This window comes from Podarcis raffonei, chromosome 17 (assembly GCF_027172205.1).
Source record: "Podarcis raffonei isolate rPodRaf1 chromosome 17, rPodRaf1.pri, whole genome shotgun sequence".
NCBI classification, from domain to species: Eukaryota; Metazoa; Chordata; class Lepidosauria; order Squamata; family Lacertidae; genus Podarcis; species Podarcis raffonei.
Genome location: NC_070618.1, coordinates 39325295 through 39353224, shown reverse-complemented (window position 1 = coordinate 39353224; position 27930 = coordinate 39325295). Strand labels below are relative to the sequence as shown.

At 47.3% G+C, this 27930-nt stretch overlaps 1 protein-coding gene across 1 annotated transcript; it reads left to right on the top strand.

Annotated features, from left to right (window-relative positions):
• Positions 1–6: 6 nt before the first annotated feature.
• Positions 7–27563, top strand: SYP (synaptophysin). Its single transcript, XM_053371024.1, has 7 exons — positions 7–77; positions 4624–4689; positions 15568–15692; positions 17112–17307; positions 18278–18469; positions 24131–24425; positions 27233–27563. Exons 1-6 carry the CDS (start codon positions 60–62, stop codon positions 24419–24421), a joined length of 888 nt encoding a protein of 295 aa, XP_053226999.1. The 5' UTR covers positions 7–59; the 3' UTR covers positions 24422–24425; positions 27233–27563.
• Positions 27564–27930: the final 367 nt, after the last annotated feature.

Sequence of the window (27930 nt, the reverse complement as noted above, 5' to 3'; positions counted from 1 at the left end):
CCCCCGCCCAGCCAACCTCCCCGCCGCTCCGCCGCGTCGCGCTCGCCTTCCCCGCAAAGATGGAAGTCGTCAACCAGGTGAGCCTCCAAGTCAGACCCCGCGAGCAGCTCCCCGACGCCCCCCCGGACCCCCCCGCTGGGCTGCGGGCAGGAGCCCCTTGACGGGGGGCGGGGGGGTTAAGCCAGTCTCCCCCCCCCGCGATTTGCAGCAGATGCGCGGAGCTCAGGGCGGGGGGGCTGCGGAGCAATTGCTGCAGTGAGGGCGGGGGGGGGGGCGGAGGCGCCGGGCTGCTGGGATGAAAATGCCCTCGAAATAGCGGGAGCCCCCCCCCGCTTCTTCCCCCGCAATGGCTTCGGAGAGGGGGCTGCAGTAACGTCGGCGCGGCGAGACGACAAGATGCTGCCGTCGGTCATTGCAGCAGATCGGAAAGCGGCGGGGGGGGGCAGGAAAATGGCTGGGCGATGCAGTAGAGCTACGCCCGGGGGGACGGCGCTTGGGGAGCCGAAGGACGCGGGGGGGGGAGGGGAGGGCGGGATGCTCTCCGTTGCAGTAAACAGGGGCGGGGAGGGCGATCGCTGCCCCCGCACGCAAGACCCGCCGCAGGCAGAAAGCGGGGGGGGGGCTATGCGGGCCGCAGCAAGTGTACCCTGCGGGGGGGGGACAGGAAGGCATGTTGGGGTGGGCAAGGGCTGGGGGGCACGTGGCGTTGTTTTGCAACAGAAGGGGGGAGTGCAGGTTAGGGGTGGGGGGCGGCCTTTCACGGCGGGGAGGCGTCGGGCAGAAGGGCCCCCTCTCCGGCTGCTGCGGCGGCAGATGGTGTTCGAGAAGCATCAATATGGCTGCAGAAGAACCTCAAGGCGCAGCGGGGGGGGCAGCGAGGGGAACGGGGGGGGCTCTCTTCTCTTATTTTTCCAGGATCAGTGGCAGGACGAGGTGGGAGGCGGCTGTCGGGCAATAAAGAAGGTTGGAGGGTGCAATCCGGCCGCCCCGTGCTGCGAGCCCGAGAGGGCTGGCAAGGAGCAGATGCCGCGGAGGGGCGTCTTCTCACGACTCTTCCCCAGAGCAACCGCAGTCAGATGCATGGGGGGGATTTTGCATAGGATGGGGTGTCGCTTTTGGAGCTGCGGGGGTTGCTGCTCACTCGCTTGGGCAGCTGGCCTGGGGGAGGAGGTGCAGTGATGTATAAGTTGAGCACAGGAAGGTGGCATTCATGTCTGGGGAGGGAATTTCTGGACGGGGCACCCAGAAATTAGGTTGGGCTTTTGGCTTTACAGTGGGGCTACTAATCCAGGAGTCAGAGGGGTGGGGGGTGTCTGGTGGTGGCCATTTGCAGAACTGCATGGTAAGGAGAGAGTCCAGAAATGGGGAGTTGAGATGTCAGTTTGTGTTGTGTTGGGAGAGGCTGCGATCCTGAAGAGGGTGTGGGCAGTTTCTTTGCATTAAGACTCTCACAGCTCAGTCTTGTGCACATTTACCCAGAAGTAAGTTCCACTGCATTTTGGAGGGTTTACTCCCATATATGGGTGCTTAGGATCACAGTCCCACTCTCGCTTTTCTCACTTAGAAATTTCACATAGCAGAGGAAAAAGAGAACACATCTCCATAAACCTCATAAGGTGTTTGGGCAGCATCTGGTAGATAGAATGTACCTAAATTTGGTACTGTTGGGCTTGTTTTGTGTTTTAAACATGTGTTAATGTTTGTGTGCTTTAAGGTATTATGATTTCAGATGTGGAACTGCTTGATGTGCGTTTGCTTGCCAAGCTGGCCCAGCTAGAGAGGCAAAAGTATGCAGCCCTTGAATGGGTGTCCAGGAGCATCTGACTCCACTATGTTAACGTCTTGGGATGGGGAACTGTTAGCTGTGCTTCTGACTAGATCCACTTTCTCAGTGGAGCGTGACAGATGTAAAGCAGGGGTGCTAATTGAGGTTACTGGTGATGGTGCCCAGGATGGGTTGTTTTGAATGTCTTTTTAGGGTTAGGGATGATTTTGGGCAGGTGCAGCGTTGTGCTGGGTCATGAGCTGGGTGTTAATTGCTCATGGGCAAGAGAGTTTTTTGCTCTGTTTTGCAAGGAGAAAATATAGACCGGTGGTTGGAGGACAGTTTGGGTCTTGGGCGATGTGCGTAGGCAGTGTTGTCGCATTGCCTCTGAGTGTGCAAATCAGGGATATGTGTGTCATAACTAGAATGGAGCTCGCCAACTGTGAACCAGTATATAAGCATGAGAGATGATGCATGCTGGGGCTATGGGATGCACAGACTTTGAAGTTAGTGGTGATGTTTTTGTGGGTAGAGGCTGAGAAGGGGTTTATGGTTTATGTGGGTGGTGCTACTGTTGTAGTTCATTTTACTTTCACCTCCCTCCACTGGAGTGTGCAGATCATAGAACCTTATGGAGAATGGCTGTTTTGGATGGATATTGTTTCAGCCTATCTCAGAACAGATAAACTCTCGAGGTGGCTTAATTAAATCACTGTCCCTTCAGCTCTGATCTGTGATATGGGGACAGTAACACTGGCCTGCCTTACATAGTTGTTGTCAGCATTACTTTTATAAAATGCATGAACACATGGACATGCTAAGTATTATTTCAGCAGACGGTGAATTGCTTCTCCTTCCGAAGGGCAGAGTCTTTTGTGTTGCGCAAGGGAGGAGAGACTGATCTCTCTTACAAGTTGGTTTTTGATGGGTGTCCTGCAGGAATAATTGCACCAAGAGGTAGAGGATCAGGGTAGAGGATGCGTCTTGCCTTGCTTTTTGTGGTCTTTGAGAGGAAATAGTTCTTTGTGGCAGCCTTCCCCAACCTGGTGCCCTCCAACTGCTTTGTCTATGATGGCATCGTGCTTGGTATGTGGTTGCCTCAATTACGGTGGTATTAGAATCAAATTACTTGTTCCTTGAGGGCATGTGTGGACAAAGTTCAGGAGACAGCCAGAGGAAAATATGGCCAAGTCAGGGGCTAACCCTGCAGCATACCAGTGCAAGTGGATGTGGTGGGAAGGAAAACGGCCTTTCCTTGTGCTCTGGCATTTGTCACCGTGTTCCGTTGCACCAGTAGCTGTTTAGTCCTGCTGGCCACATGACCCGGAAAGCTGTCTGTGGACAAGCGCAGGCTCCCTCAGCCTGAAAGTGAGATGAGCACCGCACCCCATAGTCAAATTTGACTGGACTTAACCATCCAAGGATCCTTTACCTTTAACCTTTTTACCTAACCCAGGAGGAAGCTGGTGGATCATTGGGTGGAATCTGACAGATAGAATCAAAGCCAATCAATCCAGAGATTGAGCTCGGATATTACTGGCTTTTTAAACACCAGCACTGGTGGTTACCTGACAAAACTCAGCTTCACTGGTCAGGCAAATAAAGGGCTAACAGGTTAGCAACCAAAGTTATTTTGGTAAGAAAATATTGTTGTCTTTGAGTCCAAAAGAGGTCATGTGTGATATGGTTAATATGTGATACATTAGAGAAGTGCTGTGTTAGATATTGGTGGTAAGAATGACTGAATATTCAAGACTTCTGTATTCCACAGGCTTTTTAATTGGATTCTTGATTTTATAGTCATAGCACATTTTTTGTTCCATTGTATTCCATATCCTGTATACTGCTTAGAGGCAACTCTAATTAAGTGATATAGAAATTGTCAAAATAAATAAACATAAGGTGCAAAGGTTTGGTTTTAGAGCCCATAAGAGGAGCTCACCTTCTTATCTCTCCTCATGAGTCACTGATTAAAAGGGGACAGGCCAGAGCAGAGACTCACACAGAGACATGAAAGGGAGTTTCATCTGAGAGCTGGTAAATGTGCTGCATCTCTGTGATTTGGGAAAGGTTAAATGCTTCAGTTCAAACTGTGCCAAGGTGGGATAAAACCATATGCCCCCAGCGCCGCAACCCCAGAGTTGGTCACGACTGGACCTAATGGTCAGGGGTCCCTTTACCTTTACCTTACTGGTGGAGGGTAGTTGGAAAGCCAGTGCAGTTAAGAGGCAGGTATTTTGGGCTCAAAGCAGACTCAGGGCTATTTTGTTTTTATCACCTCCCCTTCCTTGATGCTGCTGATTATGCAGTGAAGGCCAGGACTTCTGGGATATGGGTAGTGCCATGATTCAGGCATGATTCCAACTTAGCTGAATTCCTGCCGTTCTGTGCCCGATTGCCGGTGGGGTTCCAGGAACAAATTCCTTTTTGTATGCCGCTTCTGTGAAAAATGTAACCAAGTTAATTATTGTTTGGAGAAGGTTTGTGATAGATCAGTCTTCACCAGCCTGGTGTGCTCCAGACGCTTTGAATTGCCTCCACAGTTGCACTCAGATCCTTTTTGGGATTCTCCCAGCATAGCCAGATAGCCTGTGACCCTGGAGGGCTCATTAAAGTAGACGGGACTTGCCCTGATCACTATAAGGCAGCAGCATCATATGCAGCTCAGTGGGAGAGCATTTGCATCCAGGCCCCAGCATTTCCAGATGAGGCTGGGAATCCTCTGCCAGAAGTTCTGGTGCTCAGAGTAGACAGTGATGACATAGGTGGAACACCACAGAAGGCAGCTTCCTAGGTCCCTAGGCAGTTCCTACAAGGCAGCAGCTTCTAAACCAAACTTGTCCTTTCTCTCTTCACAGCTGGTGGCCGTCGGGCAGTTCCGGATCTTCAAGGAGCCTCTAGGCTTTGTGAAGTTGCTAGAATGGGTGAGTCCAAGTCCTCTACTTAGTCACCTTCTGTGTGGGCCAAAGACGGGCTGGGAAAGAGGCTGTCCATTCTGTTCCTCCCATTCTTTGCTGGATTCATCTGTTAAAGTGGTGTCACAAGAGGCACACACCTCAGGCTCAGATAGGAAAGTGTCAAAGAACAACACTGTGCTGGGGGAGGAATGGAAGTCCAAGCAGCTCATTTCACATGGTGGAGAACAGATTGTAAGACTTGAGGGGGGAAACATTTACCTTGTTCCTTGGCCTTTTGATCTCAAGTAGAATTAATGTTGGGACCAGCAACAAGATAAAATGATGTTCTGGCACTTCCTCTGCAGCAGCCAGCTTCTATAATAAAGCTTCTGCATTGCCATTAAGCAGGACATTCCATACCAGGAGTGGGGACCTCAGGCCTAGTGGCCAGGCCTGTCAGTTTGGGCCCTAGGACTTTCCCAAGGCCGCTGCCCCTGAGGACACCCCCTCCACTGGCCCTCCACTCTGCTCCTCCAGTTCTCGTGCCTCCCTGGAATGTGTCTGTGGACTGTAATGATGCCTTTTGCTTGCCTGGATAGAGAGATGTAAGAAAACTGGGATGGTCTGTACGAAAGAGTCACATTCATTGCCCCTCTCACCTCAGACGTGCACCCCCTTGCCCCGCCCCAGCTTGCCTATGGGGGGATGTGTCACCAAGCTGAAAAAAAGCTTTCAATTTCTCTTCCATATGATACAACGAATGTCCAAAATTTGACTGCTGATATTCACATGTGTCAAGAGTCCCAGACAGATTTTTCAGGTGTCCAAAAGCTCAAGATTAAAATGTGATTGTTGGAACCCATTGATATATGTGCTTTAAAAAGAAAAGAAAAAAAGACACACTTCCACCTGGTTAGGAACATCCTTGTCACCTGAACTCCCCATTCCGTTGCCCTCTCCTCTCCATTGTGCAAGCAGAGATCTGAGATGAGCCTGTGGCCTCCCCCACGGGTTAGGGACCGGCTGTCTGCAGTGGAGAGCCTGCTGTGCTCAAGTAGGCTCCCAGCACAATTTATTAAAACCCTGATCTTTCTGGGTTCTAGATCATGCAGAGAAACTAATTGAGTTCAGCCCCCAACATATAGGGGACTGCGGGAATGGAGATGTGCAGGAGTGGACAATGGACACATCCTGCCCTGCTCTATGCCAAGGGAGTCATAGGGCTGTGGGAAACCCAGCACATGGTTTAGTGCAATCTCTGGTCCAAATTTCTCAAACAAAAATGTCTCCTTCATGCAAGAAGGGAAGCGCTACACAGCTTTTACCTAACCTACTTTAATATTTGGGGAGGACATCTGGGGCTGCTCCTTAAAATCATGCTTGCTTTACTGCAGGAAAAAGAGCTTTCCTAGGCAAGGCCAGTTCACTTAAATGCAATGCATTCAAGCAGGCAAATGAGATCATTTCTTTATATAGCATTATCTACGCATATCAGAGGTAGGGAATCTTTGGTGTCCAGGTGTCATTGAACTCCCCAGTCAACATGTCCCCTGGGATGTGGGAGTGGGAGTCCAGCAACAACTGGAGGTCTATATTTTCAACAAGCAGGTTTGATGGGTCCTTATCCCGGCAACACTGACGTCTGAGCCAGTATTTGATTCATCAGTCATTTGGGTCACAAAGCTGGGAGAAAGATGGGCTCAGCTTGCAGCTTGAGATGTTGTTGTGAGCTCTGCTTTCACACTGCCTGTCTTCACCCGGAGAGAGAGGTTGCAGACTCCCGTCTCTTATGGAAGGTGCCCACCTTCACCTTCAAGTATTCCTAAAGCTTTTCATAACCAGTGGCACATCTAGACTGCCTTCTTGGCTGTGTGGATTTGAACAAATCCAGATTCTGGAGAAATACTTGATCCTTTCCCAATAAAAGATGGAGAGGGCTTTTTAAAAAATTCATTCTTACACACATGTCCTGGAGCATTTGCAGACAACAAGCACAGTAACTATTTTAAACAATATCAGTATTTGAAGAAATAGTCTCTTATCCACTGTGTATGTGGAGAGAGAGAAAGAAAGAGAGAGAGAGAGAGAGAGAGAGAGAGAGAGATATGATGCTAACATGCCTTCTTAGGATTACTGAAAACAGATTTATTCATTTACTTATTTTTGCTGTTGGCACATACCTGCCATGTTGTTTTCCAAACAATCGTAATTACAACTGAACAATGAAGCATGCAGTACCTCTTGTGCAGTTCCTGTTCATTTGTACAAAACGAATTTCTGGTAGGTTTTGCCCTCTGTTCAGCATTTATTTATTACATTTATATGCCTCGTTTTGTCTGAGGAGCTCAAGGCGCTGCTTGTGGTTCTCCACACTCACACCCCCAATTTAATCCCTGCAACAACTCTGTGAGGGAGTTAGCAGAGAGTGACTGGCCAAGGCTACCCAGTGAGATTCATTGCTGAGGGGGGATTTGAAGATGCATTCTCCCAACTGTGGCCTGACAAGGGTGGCTTGATAAGCAGAATGATCATCAGTAACCAACAGCAAAGTATAATTAATGTAGAAACAAATGCCTGCAAGAACAGCCTTTCAAAAAGCTGGGAGGAGCTGGAGTGTTTTGGTGTATGAGGTGGAAAATCCAGGTGCTCCTCCCTAATTGACCAAGGACACAATCCTCTGGGAATTAACTTTGTCTGCCTGAAAGGAAGGGGAGCTGTGCAAGAGCATAGCAGTAGGTCTTGAGCAGGATAATTTCCTGATGGATGGCACCTGTGAAGGGTCCATTCTGTCTATGTCTCTCTGCCATTCCAATCCCACTTGCTGGGGCCTCACACCACTGCTGCCCTGGTCCAGTTTCCTGGGTATTTTGTTGTGCTGGTGTTAATCTGCACATAGCAGCTCTTTTGCCTCGTCAGATCAGCTTGTTTGCCATGCAGAGGAGACCAGAGAATCAAGCTTCAAGCATGCTGTGGATTAACTAATCTGCCTTAAAATAGACCCAAGCAGTATCTATTAGCAGTAATTCTGATCCAGGAGCCCTAACCATGAGAACAGAACTGGGGGTAGACTAATTACATTAAAGTGAAACTACATATGTAATTTTATCTGGAATGTCTTCTTAGCTACAACAAAAGAGGTTCAAACCCCTCCTGTAGTACAGTATTTGCAACTGTGGTGCAAGAACCAGCCATTTTAGATCCCAAGGAGCAGAATCAGGAGTAATATCAGATATTTTCCCCACTATGCTTAGAGTAATCTTAGAGCTCAACACAACTGCAATTCATAGCCGCATCTGATACAGATCTGATAAAGCTAAGCATTACCTTGGTTTACAGAGTCATGGTCACAGTTTGTTAAATAGGTAAGCCACTGAAAATGGAGACAACAGAAATTGCTTTGAAAGGCTTAGTCAGAACAATCCACAAAATAATGAAATAATGCTATAAGCCACAAAGAACGGCCGTGGTCGAGGCATGTGGATCCTGTAGCCTCTCTCGGTCTCCTTGCAGTGCTGCTCTCACCAGCCTTAGCCAGATGGCCAGTCTGGGGGCGGGGAGTTGTGGTCCCCCAACAGCTGGAGACCACAGGTTCCCCGGGCCTCTCCCTCACAGATAAAGGCAAGATATAATGTTTAGGTTGTTATATTATTAATTAATTAATTAAATTTGTATACCACCCTGTACCTGTAGATCTCAGGGTGGTTCACAACACAAAATTACAATATGAAAAAGAGAAAAGACATAATAAAAATAAGAACAGAAACAAATAATCCCCCCTTCTGACAACACATTTAAAAGGACATTGGCTGTCACTGAGCCAAAAGCCTGGTTGAAGAGGAACGTTTTCTCCTGGGGCTTAAATATGTATACTGAAAGTGCCAGCCAAACCTCCCTGGGGAGAACATTCCACAAACAGGGAGCCACTCCAGAAAAGGCCTCTCCCTGACCTCGTGTGGAGGAGGCACATGAAAAAGGGCTTCAGAGGATGATCTCAGGGTTTATATGGAGAGAGGCGGTCCTTGAGGTGTAACTTGAGGTTGTTCAAATTAAACAAACATGCACAAAGAATCAAGAGTACAAAAGTCCAGAAAAAAGATCCCTCAGTTTCCCTAATTTTCAGGGAACAAAGGAGGAAGCAAGGAACATCAGAAGAGCCTCCTGGATTAGGCCAATGGCCCACCTAGTCCAGCCTCTGGCCAACCAGATGCCTGTGCCAAGCCCCAGAACAGGACCTGAGCACAAGAGCCTTCTGCCTTCAGAGGCCTTAAGCCTCTGACAGTGGAAGTGGAAGATGGCCGCTGTGCCTAGTAGCCCTTGATCACCTTGTCTTCCATGAATTTGTCTATAAGAAGAACATAAGATGAGCTGTGGAAGGTGCTTGCACCCACCAAACACGCACCAAGCACAACAGAAGGAGACAAATGGCCTCCATAGTGCTATTGTGTGATGAGAAGAGTATAGGGCCACAGGTTTCCGCTTCCTCTTCCAAAGAGCCACAGTGTTGTTGGCATCATTAAACCTTCAGTAACTACTTCAACTCACACAATGTACCCTAAACACACATGCCCATTCTGAACATTTTGCTCCAGCCCCTCCAAATGCACACACAAAGGAGAGAGAGAGAGAAAGGAAACAGTTGGGGAACTGTTGTAAAGCAGGGAACCGTGGACCAAACTGAGCTCTAATCCTACGCCAAATTCAGAACATCAGCTTTCTGGGTGAAGCTTAAGCCTTCCTTGAATTGTAGAGTTGGAAGGGAGCCTGAGGATCATCTAGTCCAACCCCCTGCAATGCAGGAATCACGATGAAAGCATCCCTGACAGATGACCATCCAACCTCTGCTTGAAAACCTCCAAGGAAGGTCCGCTGTCTCCTGAGGAATCATGCTCTGCTGTCAAACAGCTCTTACTATTAGAAAGTTCTTCCTGATATTAAAGTTACTGGTTCGAGTCCAATCCTTCAGAGGAGGAGAAAACAAGCTTGCTGCACGTCACAGCCCTTGACATATTTGAAGATGGCAATCATGCCTCCTTTCAGTCTCCTCTTTTCCGGGCTAAACACACCCAACACCTTCAATCGTTCCTCATAAGGCTTGGCTTCTAGATCCTTAATCATCGTTCCAGCTTGTCAACAACCTTGATCATACTTTCCAGCTTGTCAACAACCTTTCTTGATTGTGGTTCCCAGAACTGGACACAGTATTCCAGGTATGGTCTGAACACAGTGATACTATTCCCTTGATTGGGACACTAAAGTTCTGTGGATGCAGCCTAGAATATCATTAGCTTTTTTGGCTGCTGCGTCACACTGTTGGTTCATGTTCAGCTTGTGGTCCACCAAGACCCCTAGATCCTTTTTACATGTACTGCTACTAAGCCAGGTGTTCCCTATCTTATATTATTGCAGCTGGTTCTTCCTGCCTAAGTGCAGAACCTTACATTTGTCCCTACTGAAATTCATGTTGTTAGCTTGTGCCCAGTTCTCCAATCTTTTAAGGTCAATTTGAATTCTGATTCTGTCCTCTGCGGCATTAGCTATGTTTGGTGTCATCTGCAAATCTGAGGAGCATCCCCTCAATTCCTTCATCAAAGTTGTTTATAAAAACATTGAACAACAATGGGCCCAGGACAGAACCACTGGTCACTTTCCCCCAAGATGACAAGGAACCATTAAGGAATACTCTTTGGGTTTGGTCAGTCAACCAGCTACAAATCCACCTAACAGTTACCTCATTCAGCCCACATTTTACCAGCTTCTTTGCAATGATATATACCTGTATAAGCAAACCCTCAAACTCTGGTGTGGCATCCTTTGGGATCCTGCCACAGTCAGCATTTCTCCTGATGCTTGTTTTCAAATAAGTACAACTATGCTGGACTTAGGTAGAAAGCAGGAGGATAAGGTGGTGGTGGTTGGGAAACTCAGCTAACACCACTTTTTGTCATTCCTGCAGTAGAAAGAGAAAGAGAAGTGTATAGCAATCTGAGCATTAACCACAACAGAGTTTGGAGACCTTCTGGGTTTTTGATACTCCACTATTTCGGGCCTTTTGGCCCCGTTTGCACTATGCATTTAAGGCAATATCAGGCCACTTTAAGCAGGAATGGCTTCCCCCAAAGAGTCATGGGAATTGTAGTTTAGGCTGCTGAGAGTTGTTAAGAGTTGCCTATTCCTCCTACAGAATTACAATTCCCAGAGTTCACTGGGAAGAAAAATGGGTAGTTAAGTCACTCTAAAATTGTAGCTCTGTGAGGAGAAAGGGTGTATTCTAAGAGTGCTCGGCATCCTTCATAAGCTACAACCCCCAGGATTCTTTGGGGGAAGTGGCACGATCCTGCCTCTATCTCATTAGGGTCTGGAGCAACCCTAGACCTCCCTCACTGGCAAAATCTGCAGCTGCCCATGTTTTCCCTGCCAAGTAGCGCTTTGGCACTTCACCCAGAAGGACTTGAGCAATGGCAATGGGGAGACCTCCTTAGTGCTGCCACCTGGAGCACACCTAGACACTTCCCCTGGTTTGTTCTTTCGCAGATGCATGCAATTCTTGCCACAGAGGCTTTAGATAAATCCTAAATCCCTTTATCTTTCAGGCCCACTGGCAATTCTTAATCCATCTTTTCTTGTGTGCCATGCAGTAAGTTGTCTAGAGAGGCACATCTGCATGAAGATTTTGATAGGGTTTGTCAGTACCTTTAATGCCCTTGCAATTCCTCTAGGGCACATGAAGAGAAAGTGCAGCTTCTGCAGTGGCCTCAAGCACCTTCCCAGTGGTTTTTACAAGAGAAGCAGATCTAGGCTGCAGAAGGGTGTCCTCCAGTGTAATGCTTGTCATACTATTTAGGATTGATGTACGTCACACTTACTGCACAAAGGTTTCCAACAGTCCTGCAAACTTATGAGAAGCTAAACATGCACATAATCATGTAAATGGGCCCAGGATGTTGGGCCACTCCAATCAGCTGTAGTGCACAGTCCTCACCATGTTGTAAAGAGTACAGGAGTGCAATGCTCAGATTGCACACTGTTTCACTGGCACCTTTATAAATGTTGTCACCCCAAGAAACAAGCTCAGGCTGCTTGTGCAGTTCAGCCAATCCTTCCACTGCGCTCCACCTAACCTGGAAGCCGGCTTCATATCCAGGTGCACCAAAAGCCCCCTAACACTGAGTGTGAATGAGTGCACATGAAACACAGGTGTGCTGATGTTACTCCTTCCATTTTGGTCAGCCATGGCTGAAGCATTACAACACTGCTCAACCTCCTCTGGAGCCGTCCTGCCCTATCTCCCCCCTCTTTTACTGATTTATCCCATACAGTATATGCTAATAGCAAAGTCTTCAAAGATGGATCCTTATGTAGCCAATACAGCACCATCCACACAAGAGGTAGGTATTTGTAGGTTTCAGGGAACTGCAGGATTTGCCGAAACAAAATGTTAGGTGGGGAAAGCCCTAAGAAACCCAAAACCGCTCAATGGGACCCGAACATGTTGCACAGGCACAGAATGCCAGCTGACTCTGGAAGGCGAGGTGGGGAGGGGATAGAAATTGGAGTATCCTGAAAGGAGACCTTCCTGGCTGGTTGGCATCCTGAACAGCAACAGTCAATATGTTGCCAGTCCCATTTGTTCACTGTAATTGCTTCTATATAAACCACTTAATTAGAATGATGTTTAAGCTCCTCGCTATAAAATTCACCATGACATACTTTAAAAAGAAAGAAAGAAACCGGTTTCATCAACGATCAAAGCAAAGCATGCACTTAAAACCCTGGGTATCTCCTTCCTCCCTGAAGCATTCTTCTTCTGCACTCTGTGCTGAGCGCAGGAATGGCGACACAAACTCTACGGGTGGCAGACGGCAAAGTGGGTCAGGTGCTGGGTTAATATCTGGTCCCTGCTCAGTCACTGGAAGGAGGAGATTAAAGGGAGGGGGAAGAAGACTCCCCTCCCCTCCTCTTTATATCTCTCATTTTATACTGAGCTCACGCTCAACTCTAAAAATACCTATGATTGCACAGTGAGTTTCTCAGCTGATCCGGGATGACCGTGAACCAAAAGCCTCCCCGCCCCCAGGCTGGGATTACTGCTCAGAGCCCCAGAAGGTTGGAGCAGCAGCAGCAGCAGCCGCAGCTGGAAAAGAACCATCTGTCTGTTTGCTCCCCAGGGCACCTCCTGCTGGCCTAAGAAAAGCCAGTAGCCCAAGAAAGTCTTGCATTCCTCTCCACAGGAGAGGAGGCAACTGGTGCTCAACTCTGTGACATTATGATTCCAGCAAGAGGGCCTTTCATGAGAAAGGAGTGTTTGGCTGTGAGAAGGGAATGTCCTCTAAAATGGTATGTGCATACAAGAGCCAAGGCACATACAATGGCACAAGGTGGTCTGCCTTACCACTCAACTCAAATAAACGTCAGAGAAGAATGATTAAGGTATCCTTCATTAAAAAAACCTGGAGGCTTTCCTCCTGGGGATACCAGGCCCAGACATACCTAGAAAAGTGAGGGAAATATTATTGTATGCCACAGTAGCTGCAAGAATATTAATCGCTATGAATTGGAAAGGAGAGAAAATTCCAACTAAACTGGATTGGCAAAGTAAACTGCTAGAATGCGCCGCATTGGCAAAAATGACAGAGAAACTGAGAAGTCACACTGATCAAAACATTTATTAAAAAATGGGACATGTACAAAAAATACCTTAAGGATTATTGTAATAATATGACATCAGTGGCAGACCTCAAATAACTTCTGTGGTATGATTGATAATTATAAGACAATATATTACTGATGAAAATTAACAAAAGAAAATAAAAACAAACAGTGCGCTAGATAGATTAAGTGGTAGATGCACAATGGGATGATGGGAAGTCATTAGAAATGCAAGAAGACCTTATTGTGATATGATGTAACAAATATTACCATTTTCTTTTCTTTTTTCTGGATAAACCTTTTGTTCGTTGTTTCCTTTTAATTTCAATAAAGCATTAATACAAACAAAAACAAATAAACATCAGAGAAACTTGGATGTGCTCCAGATATTAAGTGCCGCCTCATTCCTTTCTAAGGCCTAGTTCATCAAAGGCAGGAAACTTGGCCCTACAGATCATTCTTGAGTATTTTATTTACATATTTATTTATTTATTGCATTCATATCCCACCTTCCTCCAAGGAGCTCAAGGTGGCATACAGAGTTCTGCTCCTCCCTGTTTTATCCTCACCAAAACGCTGTGAGGCAGGTCAGGCGGAGGGTGAGTGACTGGCTCAAGGTCGCCCAGTGAGCTTTGTGGCCGAGTGGAGATTTGAACCCTGGTCTCCGAGATCCTAGTCCAACACTCTAACCAACAACATCTTTCCCATCCCTGCTGTACAATGTCAGCACACACGACACCATGGCATACACAAAAATCCCTTCCACATAGAAAACGAGCATTACAGCAGAAGCGGGTTCTAATGTGGTGTGTAAAGCTAGGAAAATAAAGCTTAGACAAGATTGGGTCTCTCTGAATACCGTCAAACCTCAGTTGTCGAACGTAATCCATCCTGGAAGCCTGATCAACTTCCAAAATGTTCGACTACTGAGGCGCAGCTTTCGATTGGTTGCAGGAGCTTCCTGCACTCAAGCAGAAGCTGCGTCGGACGTTCAGCTTCCAGAAAATGTTCGAAAACTGGAGCACTTCCTTCCAGGTTTTTGGCTTTTGGGAGCTGAAATGTTCCAAATGGAGGTGTTTGGGAGCCAAGGTTTGACTGTACTGCCACTCTGTCACCTAGACCATCTCTGTTTCTGGGTGCTTAGAATATGCCTACATCGAAGGCATATAAGTGGTTCAGTATTTATTCCCTTTAAAGAGGGTGAAGCAACTGTGTTCCTGTGATGGCAGAGTGAGGCAGCGTTGGGATTCTCTAACAGACTTTTCAGCACCCTCAATGAGCTGTAATTCCCAGGAGACTTTGGGAGAAGCTGTGAAGATAAGTTGTGGTTATAAATCATATATGTAGCAGCAGCTGACACATATTTTCTCCCACTGCCACCACCCTTAACAGCTTTAATAGCTAGAAATATTCATCTGTTCATCAGAACCAAGGTTTAAGCTTTTTCCTAGATAACAGGGGAACACAGCTGGAGGGTGTCAGTTTTGAGTGGAAAAAATGGCTGAACAGAGAGAAGATTCATGCTTGTTCCAAGGGGTTTCTACCCGCTCTTAAACCACCTCGTTGATGTTATAATATGCACATTTGTGCACTGACACCCGCTGCCATATTTCCCCTAGCCACTGCTTTGTTGTTGGAAGCTTCCAGTAACTAGCAATGATCTTAAGTGCTGCAAGCTACAATTTTACAATCTTGTTTCCTTTGTAGAACAGCCTACACTTTCGCCAATAAAATAACAAGTGTTTCCAAAGGGAGTTCTCGTTGCATTTTTAAACTCTCTTATAACTCCTTCCCAGAAGTGCAGATTACTTATACATGACCACCAGGTAGGTTTGAAATCTATGCCATTTCTTACCGCACATCAGCTTTTTGCTTGTGCAGTGCCATACTTTTTTTTAACCATTGCTGATGTGTAGTACAATGGGTACAATCATTTATGAAACCAGTGGGTTTCTGTGTGAACATTTCTAGGCCTCTTTCCTGCAGCTCCTCTTCCTGTCTCACGCACCACTAGTTGTCTTCCTACACGGAATAATACCATGCATATGTAAGTTGTCACATGTGGTGATGCTAAATGGTGGTAAACCATGGCATTAAGACACAGGGATTTATGCTCGTGTAGAATTGTCACATCAAACTATGCTGGGAAGTCAAGCAGGATCCTTTGTTGATCAGGATCCACGTAGAAGATCAACAGGTTGTGGTGAAATGGCCCAGGATCCTCTGACATTTGCTGCCTCTCTCTCCCCCCCCCTCCAGTTCTTTTCCATCTTTGCATTTGCAACATGTGGCAGCTACAGTGGAGAATTCCGCCTGAGTGTTGAATGTGCGAACAAGACTGAGAGCGATCTTGATATAAAGGTGGAGTTTGCCTACCCCTTCCGGTGAGTTGAATCCTCAGCAGCGATTATTCAGAGGCAGATCCATACAGTTTTATTTATTCATGTATTTGAAAATTTATAACCCGCTCTTTCATAAAATATAACAAGGCAGCTTACAGCTTATAAAATACAATTTCTTGTATTTTTTTATTTCCATTTATAACCACCTACTGTCCAAAAGATCTCAGAGTGGTTTACAGTAGATAAATCCATAAGCTTATATATACTGTAGCCAATAAGCACCATGAAACCATGTCAGACGAGTCACATTACAAAATATATAAGCAATGTCCATATACATAAAGGTAATATAAAAGCTGAACAAATCAGAGCGCGCCACAATATCAAATTTCCATCTATACAACGTACAAACACTCACCATCCATTTCACACAACCATTCCCTGTCTCAGGCATCACCTCCATCAACCACTCATGCATAATCCACTCACACCCAACAACATCACAACCCACACACAACAGGTCATTGCCAAGCATACATACATGCTCCTAATCTCTGAAGCACTAATGGACTCATGCCCAACCCCCCTGAACGATGTAATGCTCCTCTCCAATCTCTCACCTGAGGGCCTGTACCAGAGCAGCCCTCACCCTGAAAGGCATAGCGCTGCTTCCATCCACTCACTCCCAACTACATAAGCAGAAGATGCATGGTGCTGCACAACCTCAAAATCTGGGAAACACACACTGGTAGCAGACACAAACATCAAGCTCACACTCAGTAAGCGCACACAGATCCTTGCATACCATGGGGGGGGCAGCCCCCACTATAGTGTGAGAAGGGCAGCTAATCCACCATCAAGGGCAAGGAATTTCTCCAACCACAGTGGAAGTGGTGACTGCAACACCAAGCCCCAGCTGTTGGAAGAGGGGCTGTTCTCTCCACCTCCTGCCTTGAATTTATTTGTTGTTCATTTAACACTTATGTGTGCAAAATGCAAACATAACCAACAGCTTTCCCCAAAAGCAATTCTTGGTGCAGTGCCTTAGCATTGTTTAAAGAACCTCATATAAGAAGGCTGGGAAAGACCTTGGCTTGAGAGCTGCTGTCAGTCAGACTAATCAGTGATTTGGTATAAGATACATTCAAGCACTCCTCCCCTAAGTCATTCATAATTGCACAATCCTCTAACTCAAAATTCAGCTTCTATTGGCACCAGATGTGTGTTGCTTTGGTGCAGAATTCAAACAGCAACAGCCCAGGGTATGTACAGCTCTGATGGAAGGTGGTGGACTCTCCTTCCTTGGAGGGTTTTAAGCAGAGGTGGGATGGCCATCTGTCATGGATGCTTTAGTGGAGATCCCTGCATTGGAGGGGGTTGGACTAGATGGCACTTAGGGTCCCTTCCAGCTCTCCAGTTCTGTGATGCTATGATGACTCTCACTCTTTTTCTCCATCCCAGGCTCCACCAGGTGTATTTTGAAGCTCCTACTTGTAAAGGGAACAAGGATAAAGTTTTCTTGATTGGAGATTGCTCCTCCTCTGCTGAATTCTTTGTCACCATTGCTGTCTTCGCCTTCCTCTACTCCCTTGCCGTTATTGTAGTCTACGTATTTATGCAGGACAAGTACAGGGAGAACAACAAGGGACCCATGATTGTGAGTGCCCAAACCCCAGGGTGTGATGCAGCATAGACAGGTGGCTGAATGCAGGGACCCTTTAGGCAACTGCCCCAAGCCCTGACACTTCCTGACAACCAGAAGCAGACGTCACAGCAGCTGAAGGGGCACCTTAGGAAAGCCTCTTGCCAGGGCCACCTCTGCCGTTAGACCAATGGCCATTAGCAGTGTCTAACTCAGGACCGTCAAAGAGTAGTGGCAACATTAGGAGATAGTTATATTCTGGGCAAGGTGCTTGTTTTCCTGCCTCAAGTGCTGCAACATCAGGGCCATAAAACTTGGTCTAGGGATGGAGGGAATAAGGCAGGGTTTCTAAAGTATTTGGACTACAGGAAGAAAGTTGAGTGAAGAACTGAAGTTCTGAATATTGATGTGCAGCTGGACTTTAGGGTGATGGTGACCCACCATGCTGGGTGCAGCCAGCAGTGATGCATGAGGGGCTCAGCAGGGGCTTGACAAACCATTTGTGTTTGTTGTGCTAGCTACCTGGGGCTTTAGAAACAGTGGCTTGACTGTGACCAGCTGGTTAGTTTACTGCACACCAGAAATTCTATGTGTGTTTCCACCAATTCTGAACAGACCAGAAGGTCCTGGGAGCAAGTGTGAAGCAGGAGGCCCAAAGCAGCTAAGGAGCTTTGCAGCAGGAACTGGGTCTGGGTTAGGGGATCTGGACAAGTGTGTGGGGGGGGAACTCCATATTTAGCCCAAGCTGAGTGAGACACATCCAAATGGACAAGTATCAACAGCACAGTGGTTTCACAGTGGGCCCCGGTGACTCCACCTCTTCCTGGATTTTCTTTGGACACTGGGTAGTGTCTTTGGTCCAGGGTCTGAGTACCATTGGGTCCTAACAATCCACTGGTAGCCACTTGCTTCTCCTACAAGGACCTGCCTCATCTTTTGGCAACCATAGTTGTAACCTCTTGCCCTCCCTCACCCCCCACTGCAGGATTTCATCGTCACGGCTGTTTTCACCTTCATGTGGTTGGTGAGCTCCTGTGCTTGGGCCAAGGGCCTTTCAGATGTCAAGGAGGCCACTGACCCTGACAATGTGATTGAAGGCATGGCTGTGTGCCGGAGTGAAGGCAACAAGTGCAATGAACTGCGGGAGCCAGTCACCTCCGGCCTCAACACCTCTGTGGTTAGTCCTCCAAGCACTTACTCTGCTTGCCTGCTTGCTTCCTTCAATGTTTTATATACCCCTTAACTACTATCATCTCTAAGCAGTCTGCAAAGATACAACCCAAAAACAAAAACAAGTTAAAACTGTACAATGGAACCTCGGTTAGAATACCAGATGGGATTTTAAAAAGTCTTCAGTAGGTGCCAGAAGTTCAGTGGGGAGGTGATCTGTCTGACTTCAGGGGTTTATGGAAGGGAGTTCCATAAGATTGGTCCCACAATACTGAACGTATGGCTCCAGGTTGATCTAAGTCATGGGGGATTATTAACAGTGATTCCCCTGAGGATCTCAGTGACTGAGCCTAAGGGCAGCCAGGGCAGACTCCTGAGCCCTGGAATCAAGGAGGATGGAATGCTGCTGAGCCATAGGAAGGGCAACCTGTGTATATTTGTACTCTGGCCTCTAAGAAGGCATCTTATAGCCTGTGCTTTCAGTACCAGTTCCAGATTTTGGAGAGCCCTTGGGCAAAACACCCTCTTTCAGTGAGTCAGATGCCACACTAATGTTCTTGCTGTTGCTGCTTGCTTGCTTGCCAGGCAGATTGGTGCCCCTCCTGCTCCTCCCCTTCACCACCCCTGTTGTCTGGGCCAGAGCAAAAGGAGGGTGAGCAGGTGAGGCGGTGGCAGGGGTGGAGAGAAGGACCAGGTCCAGCGGCCTCATGCCAGTTGTTCAGTATGGGCCCTCTGCCAGTGCTCAGCCATGCCAACCCTAGATGCCAGTTCTGGGTGCTTTTGAGCATTCAGCTGCTGTAAAGGTGTCTTATGTGTTTTGTGGTGGTGGTGGTGTGTGTGTGTGTGGTATTCATGTGTATATATGTAGTTCCGTATTTTGTAGGGTGGTAAATCATTCATACTGTTATGTTTCCTCAAAGTACTGTATTTTTCGCCCTATAAGGCACACCGGCCCATAGGATGCACCTAGTTTTCGGGGGGGGGAATCAAGGGGGGGAAATGATCCCCCCCTCGCAGCTCTGGGAGCAGCGGACAATTCCCCCACCTCATAGAAAAGCCCACAGAAGCCGCGCACCCTTTAAAGAGTGTGTGGCTCCTACGGGCTTTTCGAACCAGCTTGTGGGGTTGGCGATGGGGGGAAGCGCTGCTTTCCCCCACCACCAGCCTCAAAGAGCAGACTCTCCTGGCTTCAGTGAAAGCAACGCGAAGCCTCCGGAGCGCAGGCTTCGGAAGCTTCGCGTTGCTATCGCTGAAGCCAAGTAGCCTGCATTCGCCCCATAGGACGCACACACATTTCCCCTTCATTTTTGGAGGGGAAAAAGTGTGTCCTATAGGGCAAAAAATACGGTACATCTGCGTAGGACACCACATCTTTAATTTGGTTTTAAAATTAATCCATTTGAAACTTTAATTGAATAATCATTGGGGCCCATTTTAATCACTGGCAACAACTTTTTATCAGTGGGACTGAGAGTTCTTTAATTTGGGTGAGTTTTGCTGGTGTTCATGTTAGTGTAAGAGAATAACAATAATCTATGCATGCAGTAATATGTGGGTATGTGTGTTTGCCAGTTATTGATTGATTGATGTTCTTTATCCACCTGTCAATAAATATTCTCTGGGAGACTTACAACAAAATGATACTAAAATATGATATACAAAGAATTATAAACAACAATAAAAATAAATTACAGCAAGAAATAAGAGGAAAAGATGTTTGCTTTCTGGACAGAATTGCTTTTGTTCATTTATATACATATTGCATATTTACTCAAATGTAGATCCTACTGAGTTTAATGTGGCGCAGGACCCCAAGCAGACTTGAAGAAATACAGCCTTAAAAGAGAAGCTTGGAACATTCTCTAATCTTATTTTATAATCTGCAGAGATGATGGCACAGCTGCTAGCTTTCAGAAGAGTAGCTGTGTTAGGGGGAACTGACAGATGTCAGTGCTCTGTAGGTAGTGCTTGAAGATGAAGTCCATAGTTTCCCAGGGTTGCCAGAACAGATCTCTCCCTCTCCAAACTGGCTGATGTATCAGTGGGGTGGAGGGGAGGTGATATTTGGCTGCTGTCTCCAGAGCAGTGACTAAGGGGGAAAGGGAAGACCCTCATCTTACATCCTTATCAGAATGTTTCAAGAAGCAATGGCTGAGTCTCCATTGCCCCAGTAAGGCTAGGAGTCTTCCTTCCCTTGCCGCTTGGCCATTTACTGTCTTCTGCCTCACCTCATCAGTCATGTTGACCAAAATAAAGCCAAAGTGATTCTTCAGATGAGATATAATCTGGTGTATTGTGCTTATATAAATCAACCTTCAGTTTGCAGCGGCAAAAATGAGTGAATGATGGGAGGCCTGAGATTTAATTTTTGTGAATGTGGCTGTTGGTGGGAGCCATTCCAAGGGAACAGCACTGCAGCAGCCCTTTAGCTGATCTACTTGTGGCTAAGCACCTATGAATGTTTATGAAATATTAGAGCAAATGGTAATCTTCAAACTGTTGCAGGGAAACCTTTGGGGGTTTCCAAGGAGAAGGACAGTCTTCCCTGGTGGGCACTTGCCACTCGCACCCCTCTTGCCCTGCAAACAGACAGCATCAGCTGAGTATTGGACGTGATCCAAGGGCAGGGGGAGGCACACACAGTTAATGTGGTTGTCTTCTTAAAACTATGCTCTAAGAAGCTCTAGGGTTCTTGCAGATTCTCTTCAGTGAGAAGACTGGAAAGACAGCAAACAGGTAAAGCACCTGGTTTCAGGTTCGATCCCCAGCATCTCCAGGTTAAGTTGGGAAAGACTCCTGACTGAAACTCTGCTGCCAGTCAGTGTAGGAAATACTAGATGGGCTACGATCCTAAGGGCTCAACTAACCCGATCTTTATCACTGAATCGGAGCAAACGTCAGTTGGGTTTTCTGCAGATTGACCTTTGCTCCAAACCAAAATGTTTATTCGGCTTTACGCCCATCATGAAACACAACACAACAAAACAAATCAAATAAAACAGCGGACTCATACAAACCACAAGTAGTATAACACAGTTCACAACTCACAAGGACAGATATTAGCCTTTCATTAAAAAAGTTTAAGATTAAGATTAAAAAATTTCAGCACTACACTAAAATCAATATCTGATGTCATTATAAAAAAATTCTTATAACTATCAATAATCAGCTAACATTCCATTCCGTCTCTTGTACGAGAGGACGGCTGTTAGGAATTTAGCAACCTGTTGGGTAATATAAGGATCCACATCTTGAAGAACCCAGGCAAGCTGTAGGTCTACTGGTTTATCAGCCATAGGCTGGATTATGGAGCTTAGTATACTAGCACGGGCTGAACTGTACAAAGGGCAGATAAACATAACATGATGTAGAGATTCAGATGTTTTCATTTCACAAGCACACATTGAAGGGGCTTGGCCCTTAGTAAATCTATGTCTCAGTACGTTTGTTGGAAAGACATTGAACCTAGCTCTAATGAAGGCATATCGGTGAGACGCGGCCATAAGCGAAGTTAAGTAGGACGGAGCGCGGTAGATAGGGGTTATGCCTAAATTTAACGGCGAGCAGGCTCCACCACCAGCTACGAAATTTTGGTATAGCTCCACATCATCCAGCCTTTGATTTATACACCTTTTAGCCACATTTAGATCCAGTTTGAGCAATTCAGTGGGCGAGATCTCATAGGACAGCAATTTGGCATGGATTTTTCCTGACCACAAATTTGTGAAGTCATCTCGCCACATGCATTGAATGAGATAGTGGTTCGGGAGTTTATGCCATAGGGATATCCAATAAATCAAAACTCTCCTCCATATAACTAGCTCCACTGAGGGGATCTTCATTTCTAAACGAATAGCCGCATTACTTACGCATGTTGGTAATTTTAGAAGTCGGCGTAAGAATTGGCTTTGAAGTGACTCTAAAGGTGAGAGGTTTGCAAAGGCAGCCCATAAAGGTGCAGCATAGGCCATTGTGGCCATCACTTTGATGCTATACACTTTCAAGGCCGCAGGGATGAATAAGGCCCCCTCAGAGTAGAAAAAACGGAGGAGGGAGTGTGATAGGGCTTTTGTCTTATTTTGAAGATATTCAACGTGTGCTTTCCACCCTAAATTATATTGAAAATAAATTCCTAGATATTTAAATTTATGTACTTGTTCGATTTTCGTGCCCTCCAGTTTCCATGCATAAAGTTTTCGACTCCTTGAAAATATCAGTACTTTGGACTTGGTGTGGTTGATAGACAGATGATTAGAATGGCAATATGTCGCGAAAATCTTTAGTGCCCTCCTTAAACCCACTCTGGAGTAAGAGAGTAGTACCGCATCATCTGCGTAGAGAAGTAGAGGACAACGGTAATCTGCTATACGAGGGGTGTGGATAAATTTTTGTGAGGCGGCTAATGGGTTCCTCATATCACTGATAAATAAGTTAAAAAGAAGAGGCGCTAAAATACAACCCTGGCGTACACCCTTATTTACTGGCACTGGGTTAGTCAGGTCTCCAGCAGGGGATAATCTCACCCTGGCCACGGACCCGGCATGAAGTTGGGAGATAAGCCACAGGAGCCTTCTATCTATTCCCCAACAGGCAAGTTTATCCCATAGTAATTTCCTCGGAATACTATCAAACGCAGCTTTCAAATCTATGAAAGCTGCGCAAAGTTGGCCCCGTCGAGGTGTCGAGTATTTCCGGGCTAAGTGATAAAGAATAATTGCCTGGTCTGTTGTGGATCGATTTAATCTAAATCCAGCTTGCTCATGTCCAATCAGGTCAGCCTCAACTGACCACTTCATCAACCTTGCCAGCAAGAAACGGGCATATATTTTCCCAATGGACGATAGCAGACTGATATTCCGATAGCTCCCTTTGCTCCAATTCAGTGGTAAAGAGCAGATTTCCTTGGGGAAAGTGGCAGGGCAAATAGGAAACTGCTCAGACCTGTGCTTTCCAGGCACGGAAGGAGTGGAAATGGGGACAAGCCCTAACTCTTTAGTAAAGCAAACTTGTGTAGGTTGCAGCATGTATGCATGCAGGGTGCCCATGGGAGTTTCTTTGTTCTGCAAATGGGCTTCAAAATTTCCCCTGTTTTGCAGCATTAACATGCACGCCCACCAGGGAGGCCCAAGACATTTTGCTGCTCGAGGCAAATCAGAAAATGGCAGTCCTCCCAGGAATGGTACTTTGCTACGAGTGCTTCAACAGGTGGCAGCAGGAGCAGCATTGGTGGCAGCAGTTAAACCCCTCACCCGGCTTTGGGTGGGGACGATGCTGGGGACCAGCGCAACTGAGCTAGTGGCTGAGGGTGGCAGGAGTGGCAGTGGCTGGGCCCACGCACCCCTCCCCCTCTGCCTCCTCTGCCCTGTGGGGTCAGCGGGAGAGGCGCTGGGCCCAGGCAGGCAGCTAATGGCATTGCATCCACAGCTGAAGGAGGAGTAGCAGAGGCACACGAGACGTCCCTCTCTTCCCTTTCCAAATCTGCCACTCCTCCCACCTGTCTCCAGCCTACCACCTGAGGCAACTAATGGGCAGCCCAGCCCTGTGTGCATGTACACACACACACACACTCTTCCAGACAAGGCTTCTCAAATAGCAGGGAACTGGCATTGGTGAGGAAGGCTCTGCAATTAACTGTCCTTTCTCCACCCTGTCTTCATTTTGTCCCCAGGTTTTTGGCTTCCTGAACTTGGTGCTTTGGCTGGGGAACCTGTGGTTCGTGTTTAAAGAGACGGGCTGGAGCGCCCCCTTCGTCAAGTACCCACCTGCCCAGGAGAAGCCGCCAGCACCTGAGGCCTTTGGCGACGCCTACAACCAAGCGCCAGGCTATGGGCAGCAAGACACGTATGGGCAGCAGGGTGGCTACCAGCCTGATTACAGCCAGCAGGGCTATGGGCAGCAGGGAGAGTATGGGCAGCAAGGTGTCCAAGGCGGGCCCACTTCCTTCGCAAACCAGATGTAGGCGGGTGAGTTGTGCTACTGGCTGGCTGGGCAGGGAGGCGGGGGGGGGATTCTCTTCTCTCGCCCTTGAATAAGGCTGTGCAAGCAACATGTTAAAAAGATTACTCTGCAGGAAAAGCTGAGTCCTGCAGTCGAGACCCATGTTCTGCAAATTAAGCACACTTGTGTCATTTATTATGGTTTTGCTGGTCATGGAGGAGGAACAAGGAGCTGTGCAGGGCACTGAAGCGTCACTCCTTGCCACTGGAACCTGATCACCACACACCAATTTTATGAAAGGGACAGTTTGCAAGTCAACCTGTAGTTCTCATACACAGTCCTGACACCCTTTAAGACATGAACAACCCTCAGAATGTGGCACCCCAAAAGCCGTTGTGCAGAAGAGTGCACAAGCACAGGTGCCAGCTGAATAGGAATTGGGTGGGTGGGTGTGATTATAGGGAGAGGAAACCCAAAAGGTAATGTGCATCAGGTAAATACATCCGTGCCCCTTCTGCGATGTGAACAACTCCATGCAAATCTGGCTAGAAACACAACCAGATGAAATGACCTCACTGCGTTTCAAGCTACTAATGTGAGCATACCCATATTCGAATGCTTCCCCACATCCAAAGCATGCAAAAAATAATAATAGCATGCTGCTAGCTGTTATGCTTTGTGAAGTAACATGGCATTTAGTAACAAATGTGGTCTTATTGGCAGCTCACTGATATTTGGGACATGCACCTTTTATCCAGTTGTGGTGGAGTGTAGCAGCGTAGACCCTAATACACAGTTGTGCCTGAGGCTGAAAGGTGTGGGATCTAGAGGAGAATAACATCCTACACATCTGGACTGTGAGCATCTAATTCAGGTGAAGGGAACCTTTGGTCTTACAATGTTGCTGAACTACATCTCCCATCAGCCCCAGCAAGTGTAGCCAGGGATGATGGGAGTTGTAGTTTAGAAACATCTAGAGGGCCAAACATTCCCCTCACCTGATCTGGATTGCTGACATAATGACCGTGATCCCTGATATGGGAGCCTTTTGGCTACTGTTGAATGGTCTGTTGGTCTGTGTGTGGAATTTGTTAGTCTGTAGGTCTCTAGGCGCATTTGCCCCAGATATCAGGTTCCGATTTGAACTCCATCATGGGCTACAGAAGCAGCTGGCTGCTGCTAGGACTCCTTCCCCTCCGTTGGTCTTCATGGCCAGAAGCCCCCTCTGCCTTAGCGTGTCTCCTTCCCTGAGGAGTCGTCCTCAGCTCTTGGTGCAGAGAAGGCAGCTTCCTAAGCCTGGCCACGGACCTCCGAGAGTCGAGGCTTTCTCAAACCGCTCTACAACACACTCTCAGCTGAATCAATAAGCAAAGAGTCCTTTGTCAGGATGTAAATGAAAGCAAGGCTTTGTCCTTTGCATGCAGCCATAAAGAATGATGTCAAGATTCCTTTGTGCAAATTTATATATGCCTTTGGGTCAAAAAGTTAATAGCAGCTCTCATACCCACCCCAAATGAAATTGGGACTGTGGTACTTAGGGAGTAAGGGATTAAATTCCTTTCCAAATTAAGCTTCCCCCTCCCTCACTCGCTACACACCCAAGCTGCAATTTGCACCATGCCTTAGATGTTTTGCTCTGCTGACAAACAACTGAGAGAAATGAATTCTTTTAATAAGTAAAATATCATACATGTGTTTTATGAGTTAGTGGGGGAGTGATTTTAATGGGTAAAATTGTGTGTGCCTTGGTCCCAGCCAGAAAGAAAAACCCTCATAATCAGAAATAAGAGAAAATTGGCTGCGTGTCAGTTTTCTTTGTTAACAAATACTGATTTGCACCAGATATTGAACTAAGACACTCTTCAGAAGAGCTGTGGTAGGGGAAAAAGTTTGCCGGCTCAGCACTCATGCAAGTAGTCTGATGAAGTTTGGACAACTGAGCCTGATACTGCTCTCTAGCAATGGGAGTTTATTTTATTTATTTTAAAACAGCTGCGCTTCTTGTCAATAAAAGCTAGCCCATATCTGAAATCCACTTAGTAGAGTTTCATGTCTTAAAATGCATTTTGTATACAACTTCCCAGCATGGAAATAAAACTTTGCCCCTTAACCATTCAGACTCAGGAAGCCTATAAATTTCTGCCCAGGGCTGCCACCATTTGAGGGGAACTTTCACCAGGGGCTTTCCAGGCTCTTGCCCTAAGCAAGCTGGCCAGGGAGCGGGAGGGTGGGTGGCGCTGCAAGAGGGGCAGCCCAGCGCTGAAAAGAGAAGTACTGAGCAAAGCAGCTGCAGCAGACGCCACCATCTTACCTGCCCCAGAATTCACCTGTGGTCCTACCCAGGGCTGGCGGCTGGCTTGCCCATGAGGCAAGATAAGGCTGCTGCTTCAGGCAGCAGGATCCACGGGGGGAGGGGGGAGGCCCAGAAACAGGGAAAATAGGCTACATCAACATAAAATTAAGTCACTAGCAGTGGTGTGTCCTCCTGGGCCTCTGCGTTTGCCCTGTCATGCAAGGCCTGCGAGGAAGACAATCATTGCTTGGCCCCCACCGGCCTCTTGGCTCTGGGCTGTATGGTGGTTTTCCAAGGCCGGGAGGGGTAGGGGTGACAATGCCGTGGTTGGGGACAACCCCTCCCCTAAGCCGCTGAGCCAGGAAGAGCCCTTCCCTCCACCCACATTGGAGAAACACTTCAGAGATATGTTTCAGTTCTGTTTAGTTGTTCCTGGGGGTGTTTTGTGTGCAAGTGTTGCTTCTGTCACAGGAAAGCTTCCCTTTTTTCTGTGTTCATCTACTTTCTCTCCTCTCTCTCTTTCTCTCTCTTTCCCCACAGGTCCCTACCCCCAGTAGGAGGCGTTGTGTGGAGGAAGCTACCATCCTGTCCCTGCCCCCCATGTCCCCTTGAGCAGGGGAAAGGGGGGGCTGGTGGGTGCTTGCACTGGGAGGGGGCTGGTGGGGTGTCATCCCTCCCCCTCCCAAATGAATGTAGATGTTTGTGCTGTTTATATATATATATTATATATATATGAGAAACTACAACTAGAGATAGACCGCCCCCTCTCCCATTGCCTCGTGCGCACACACTCTGCCCGATCTCATTTCCCACCCCTGGGACAGCTCTGTGACTTTACATGGCTCCCTTTTTACCCCTGCCATCTCGGCTCCAGACCCCCAAACTCCCCAGCTGCTACTAGCTCTCCCTTCTCCTCTCTAACCTACCCCCGCCATTCCCTTGGAACCCCACCCACCCAATGTTGTGGAAAGCATGGCATGACTCTCACCACTCTTGGCACTTTGCCCCCAACGCGTGGCAAATGCTCCTCCATCTCCCCTCCGCATGCCCCCCATGAACACCAGCTGGTCGTGGGGGAGGGGTCTGAGATTGGAGGAGATTCAGTTGCCATCTTCAGTGTCGGAATGTCCGGCAGATTTGGGGTTTATTAAGGGGTTTGGGGTTCAATATTATATTCAGCGCTTTAACTAAGGTTTTTAACACTCACTTCTCCATTCCCAGCCCCTCCTCCCAAAAGT